The 6,976-nt window shown below is 36.2% G+C and overlaps 1 protein-coding gene across 1 annotated transcript in view; it reads right to left on the bottom strand.

Annotated features, from left to right (window-relative positions):
• Nucleotides 1-3,010: 3,010 nt before the first annotated feature.
• The window catches only part of RECQL4 (RecQ like helicase 4), a 65,656-nt gene continuing 61,690 nt past the window's right edge, over nucleotides 3,011-6,976 (bottom strand). The window contains exon 24 of the mRNA XM_085572702.1: nucleotides 3,011-3,208. Coding sequence (XP_085428828.1) covers nucleotides 3,087-3,208 — 122 coding nt within the window. The 3' untranslated portion in view covers nucleotides 3,011-3,086. The remainder of the gene's footprint in view (nucleotides 3,209-6,976) is intronic.

The following is a 6,976-nucleotide window of genomic DNA, read 5'->3' as shown; positions in this document are numbered from 1 at the left end:
CCCCCCAAAATCCCAAAAAATCCCAATAAAATCCCAAAAAAATCAGAATAAAATCCCCCAAAAATTCCAAAAAATCCCAAAAAAATCCCCAAAAAATCCGAATAAAATCCCCCAAAAATCCCAAAAAATCCCAATAAAATCCCCCAAAAATTCCCAATAAAATCCCAAAAAAATCAGAATAAAATCCACAAAAAAATCAGAATAAAATCCACAAAAAAATCTCAATAAAATCCCCAAAAAATCTCAATAAAATCCACAAAAAAATCAAAATAAAATCCCCCAAAAATCCCAAAAAATCCCAATAAAATCCCAAAAAAATCAGAATAAAATCCCCCAAAAATTCCAAAAAATCCCAAAAAAATCCCCAAAAAATCAGAATAAAATCCCCCAAAAATCCCCCAAAAATTCCCAATAAAATCCCAAAAAAATCAGAATAAAATCCCCCAAAAATTCCAAAAAATCCCAAAAAAATCCCCAAAAAATCAGAATAAAATCCCCCAAAAATCCCAAAAAATCCCAATAAAATCCCCCAAAAAATCCCCAAAAAATCAGAATAAAATCCCCCAAAAATCCCAATAAAATCCCCCAAAAATCCCCAAAAAATCAGAATAAAATCCCCCAAAAATCCCAAAAAATCCCAATAAAATCCCCCAAAAATTCCCAATAAAATCCCAAAAAAATCAGAATAAAATCCACAAAAAAATCAGAATAAAATCCACAAAAAAATCTCAATAAAATCCCCAAAAAATCTCAATAAAATCCACAAAAAAATCAAAATAAAATCCCCCAAAAATCCCAAAAAAATCCCAAAAAAATCCCCAAAAAATCAGAATAAAATCCCCAAAAAATCCCAAAAAATCCCAATAAAATCACACAAAAATCAGAATAAAATCCACAAAAAATCCCAATAAAATTCCCCCAAATTCCCAAAAAAATCCCAATAAAATCCCCAAAAAATCTCAATAAAATCCACAAAAAATCCCCAAAAACTCCCAATAAAATCCCCAAAAAATCAGAATAAAATCCCCATAAATTCCCAATAAATTCCCAATAAATTCCCAATAAAATTCCCAATAAAATCCCCATAAATTCCCAATAAAATCCCAATAAAATCCCCATAAAATCCCAATAAAATCCCCATAAATCCCCAATAAATTCCCAATAAAATCCCCATAAATCCCCAATAAATTCCCCATAAATTCCCAATAAAATCCCCATAAATCCCCAATAAAATCCCAATAAAATCCCCATAAATTCCCAATAAATCCCCAATAAATCCTCAATAAATTCCCCATAAATTCCCAATAAATCCCCAATAAATTCCCGGAATTTGGGCCGTTTTTTGGGAATTGCTCAGCGCCAGGCCAGGATCTCTTGGGCCGCCAGGCGGGAAAGGCTCCGGAATTCCAGGCCCAGGAGGCCAAAAATGAGCCCAAATCACCCCAAAAATCCCCAAAAGAATCCCCAAAAATGTCCAAAACTATCGGCCAAAACATCCCAAATATGGCCCAAAAAATCCCAATAAAAGGCGCAAAAAATCGCAATAAAATCAACAAAAAATCCCAAAAAAATCAGAATAAAATCCACAAAAAAATCAGAATAAAATCCCCATAAATTCCCAATAAAATCCCCCAAAATTCCCAATAAATTCCCAATAAAATCCCCATAAATTCCCAATAAAATCCCCATAAATTCCCAATAAAATCCCCATAAATTCCCAATTAATTCCCAATAAAATCCCCATAAATTCCCAATAAAATCCCAATAAAATCCCCATAAATTCCCAATAAAATCCCCATAAATTCCCAATAAATTCCCAATAAAATCCCCATAAATTCCCAATAAAATCCCAATAAATTCCCCATAAAATCCCAATAAAATCCCCATAAATTCCCAATAAATCCCCAATAAAATCCCCATAAAATCCCCATATATTCCCAATAAATTCCCCCAGAATTCCCAATAAATTCCCAATAAATTCCCAATAAAATCCCAATAAAATCCCCATAAATCCCCAATAAATCCTCAATAAATTCCCAATAAAATCCCAAAAAATCCCCAATAAATTCCCGAACTTTGGGCCGTTTTTTGGGAATTGCTCAGCGCCAGGCCAGGATCTCTTGGGCCGCCAGGCGGGAAAGGCTCCGGAATTCCAGGCCCAGGAGACCACAAATGAGCCCAAATCACCCCAAAAATCCCCAAAAGAATCCCCAAAAATGTCCAAAACTATCGGCCAAAATATCCCAAATATGGCCCAAAAAATCCCAATGAAAGGCGCAAAAAATCCCCAAAAAATCCCAATAAAATCCACAAAAAAATCAGAATAAAATCCCCAAAAAGTCCCCATAAATTCCCAATAAAATCCCCATAAATTCCCAATTAATTCCCAATAAAATCCCCATAAATTCCCAATAAAATCCCAATAAATTCCCAATAAATTCCCAATAAAATCCCCATAAATTCCCAATAAAATCCCCATAAATTCCCCATAAAATCCCAATAAAATCCCCATAAATTCCCAATAAATCCCCAATAAAATCCCCATAAAATCCCCATAAATTCCCAATAAATTCCCCCAGAATTCCCAATAAAATCCCCATAAATTCCCAATAAAATCCCCAAAAAATCCCAATAAAATCCCCAATAAAATCCCAATAAAATCCCCATAAATCCCCAATAAATCCCCAATAAATTCCCGGAATTTGGGCCGTTTTTTGGGAATTGCTCAGCGCCAGGCCAGGATCTCTTGGGCCGCCAGGCGGGAAAGGCTCCGGAATTCCAGGCCCAGGAGACCACAAATGAGCCCAAATCACCCCAAAAATCCCCAAAAGAATCCCCAAAAATGTCCAAAACTATCGGCCAAAACATCCCAAATATGGCCCAAAAAATCCCAATGAAAGGCGCAAAAAATCGCAATAAAATCAACAAAAAATCCCAAAAAAATCAGAATAAAATCCACAAAAAAATCAGAATAAAATCCCCATAAATTCCCAATAAAATCCCCATAAATTCCCAATAAAATCCCCAATAAATCCCCATAAATCCCCAATAAATTCCCGAACTTTGGGCTGTTTTTTGGGAATTGCTCAGCGCCAGGCCAGGATCTCTTGGGCCGCCAGGCGGGAAAGGCTCCGGAATTCCAGGCCCAGGAGGCGCCTCCAGAACCGGCGATCGCGGCCGAACTCCCGGGCGGGGAAGCGCGGAGAGCCTGCGGAGAGAGAGCCCAAAAACACCCAAATCAGCCCCAAAATCCCCAAAAATAGCCCCAAAAATCTCCAAAACTAGCCCCAAAATAGCCCCAAAATAGCCCCAAAAATAGCCCCAAAAATAGCCCCAAAATAGCCCCAAAAATCTCCAAAAATAGCCCCAAAAAAGACCCAAAAATCTCCAAAAATAGCCGCAAAAAAGACCCAAAAATAGCCCCAAAATAGTCCCAAAAATAGCCCCAAAAATAGCCCCAAAATAGCCCCCAAAAATAGCCCCAAAATAGTCCCAAAAATAGCCCCAAAAATCTCCAAAAATAGCCCCAAAAATAGCCCCAAAATAGCCCCAAAAATCTCCAAAAATAGTCCCAAAAATCTCCAAAAATAGCCCCAAAAATCCCCCAAAAATCTCCAAAAATAGCCCCAAAAATAGCCCCAAAAATCCCCCAAAATAGCCCCAAAAATAGCCCAAAATAGCCCCAAAAATCGCCCCAAAAAATAGCCCCAAAAATAGCCCCAAAAATAGCCCCAAAAATCCCCCAAAATAGTCCAAAAAATCTCCAAAAATAGCCCCAAAAATCCCCAAAAATAGCCCCAAAATAGCCCCAAAAATAGTCCTAAAAATCCCCCAAAATAGCCCCAAAAATAGTCCTAAAAATAGCCCCAAAAAAGACCCAAAAATCTCCAAAAATAGCCCCAAAAAAGACCCAAAAATAGCCCCAAAAATCTCCAAAAATAGCCGCAAAAAAGACCCAAAAATTCCCCAAAATAGCCCCCAAAATCCCAAAAATAGCCCCAAAATAGCCCCAAAAATAGCCCCCAAAATAGCCCCAAAATAGCCCAAAAATAGCCCCAAAAATAGCCCCCAAAATAGCCCCCAAAAAGACCCAAAAATAGCCCCAAAAATTCCCCAAAATAGCCCCAAAATAGCCCCCAAAATCTCCAAAAATAGCCCCAAAAATCTACAAAATAGCCCCCAAAATCCCCCAAAATCGCCCCAAAAATAGTCCCAAAAATCTCCAAAAATAGCCCCAAAATAGCCCCAAAAATCCCCCAAAAAGAGCCCAAAAAATAGCCCCAAAACCCCCCAAAATAGCCCCAAACATCTCCAATAGCCCCAAAAATAGCCCCAAAAACTCCCCAAAATAGCCCCAAAAATTCCCCAAAATAGCCCCAAAAATAGCCCCAAAAATCCCCCAAAATAGCCCCAAAATAGCCCCAAAAATAGCCCCAAAATAGCCCCAAAAATAGCCCCAAAAAACTCCAAAAATCTGCAAAAATAGCCCCAAAAATCTGCAAAAATAGCCCCAAAAAAGCCCCCAAAATAGCCCCCAAAATCCCCCAAAATAGCCCCAAAAATCGCCCCCAAAACAGCCCCCAAAAATCCCCCAAAATCGCCCCAAATAGCCCCAAAAATCCCCCAAAACAGACCCAAAAATAGCCCCAAAAAATCCCCCAAAAATCGTCCCAAAACTAGCCCCAAAAACTCCACAAAATAGCCCCCAAAATAGCCCCAAAAATTTAAAAAAATATCAGCAAAAAAATCCCCCAAAATGTCCCAAATGTGCCCAAAAAATTCACAATAAAATCCCAAAATAATCCAAATAAAATCCCCCCAAATATCCCAATAAAATCCCCAAAATATCCCCAAAAATTCCCAATAAAATCCCCCAAAATTCCCAATTAAATCCCTCATAAAATGTCCCAAAAAATCCCAGTAATATCCCCAAAAATATCCTGCAAAAATCCCAATAAAATCCCGAAATATACCCAAAAAATCATAATAAAATCCCCCAAAAAATCCCCCAAAATTTCCCCAAAAAACATCCCCCAAAATTCCCAAGAAATCCCAAAAATAACCCCCCAAATATCCCAAGAAATCCCCCAAAATTCCCAATAAAATCCCCAAATATTCCCAAAAAACCCCAATAAATCCCCCCCAGAAAATCCCCCAAAAAATTCCCAACTTTGGGGATTTTTGGGATTGGGGATTTTTGGAAAATTGGGGATTTTTGAAAATTTGGATTTTTGGGATTTTGGAAAACTTGCAAATTGGGGTTTTTGGAAATTTGAGATTTTTGGGATTTTGGGAAATTCGAAATTTGGGATTTTTCGGATTCAGGATTTTTGAAAATTTGGATTTTTGGGATTTTGGAAAACTTGCAAATTGGGGTTTTTGGAAATTTGAAATTTGAGAGTTTTGGAAATTTGGATTTTTGGGGTTTTGGGAAATTAGAAATTTGGGATTTTTCGGATTCGGGATTTTAAAAAATTTGGATTTTTGGGACTTTGGGAAATTTGCGATTGTTGGAAGTTTGTATTTTTTGGAAATTTGGGGTTTTTGTGACTTGAGGTTTTTGGAAATTTGGGATTTTAGAAATTTGGGATTTCTGGGATTGCGATTTTGGAATTTGGGGATTTTTGGGATTTGTGAGTTTGGGAAATTTGGGATTTTTGCGATCGGAGATTTTGGGAAATTCGGGATTTGAGATTTTTGGGAGTTGGGATTTTTGGAAATCTGGAATTTTTGGATTATTTGGGAATTTGGGATTTTTGGATTTGGGATTTTTGGAAATTTGCAGTTTTGGGAATTTTGAGAATTTGGAATTTTTGGAAATTGGGGATTTGGGATTTTTGGAAATTGGGGATTTTTGGAAATTTTGGGATTTGGGACTTTTGAGATGGGGATTTTGGGGATTTGGGAAATTTGGGAATTGGGAATTTTGGGAATTTTGGGAATTTTGGAAATTTTGGGATTTGGGATTTTTATGATTTTTGGAAATTGGGGATTTTTGTGATTTAAGACTTTTTGAATTTTGGAAATTTGGGCTTTTTTGGAATTTGGGCTTTGGGATTTTTATGATTTTGGAAATTGGGGATTTTTGGGATTGGGATTTTTATGCTTTTTGGAAAATTGGGATTTTTGTGATTTAAGATTTTTTGAAATTTGGAAATTTGGCTTTTTTGGAATTTGGGATTTTGGATTTTTATGATTTTTGGAAATTGGGGATTTTGGAAATTGGGGATTTTTGGGATTTTTGTGATTTAAGATTTTTTGAAATTTGGAAATTTGGGCTTTTTTGGAATTTGGGATTTTGGGTTTTTATGATTATTGGAAATTGGGGATTTTGGAAATTTGGGATTTTTGGGATTGGGATTTTGATGCTTTTTGGAAAATTGGGATTTTTGGGATTTGGGAAATTGGGGATTTTTGTGATTTAAGGTTTTTTGGAATTTGGAAATTTGGGATTTTTGGAATTTGGGATTTTGGGTTTTTATGATTATTGGAAATTGGGGATTTTGGAAAGTTGGGATTTTTATGCTTTTTGGAAAGTTGGGATTTTTAGTGATTTAAGATTTTTGGGAATTTGGAAATTTGGGTTTTTTGGAATTTGGGATTTTGGATTTTTATGATTTTTGGAAATTGGGGATTTTGGAAATTGGGGATTTTTGTGATTTAAGATTTTTGGAATTTGGGCTTTTGGATTTTTATGCTTTTTGGAAAGTTGGGATTTTTGGAATTTGGGATTTTGGATTTTTATGCTTTTTGGAAAGTTGGGATTTTTGGGATTTGGGATTTTGGATTTTTATGCTTTTTGGAAAGTTGGGAATTTTGGAATTTGGGATTTTGGATTTTTATGCTTTTTGGAAAGTTGGGATTTTTGGAATTTGGGATTTTGGATTTTTATGCTTTTTGGAAATTGGGGATTTTTGGAAATTGGGGATTTTTGTGATTTAAGATTTTTTGGAATTTGGAAATTTGGGATTTTTGG

The sequence above is a fragment of the Lonchura striata genome, chromosome 2 (assembly GCF_050655825.1).
Source record: "Lonchura striata isolate lonStrDom1 chromosome 2, ASM5065582v1, whole genome shotgun sequence".
Lineage (NCBI taxonomy): Eukaryota > Metazoa > Chordata > Aves > Passeriformes > Estrildidae > Lonchura > Lonchura striata.
The sequence above is the reverse complement of the archived record's forward strand: the minus strand, read 5'-3'. Positions and strand labels throughout refer to the sequence as shown.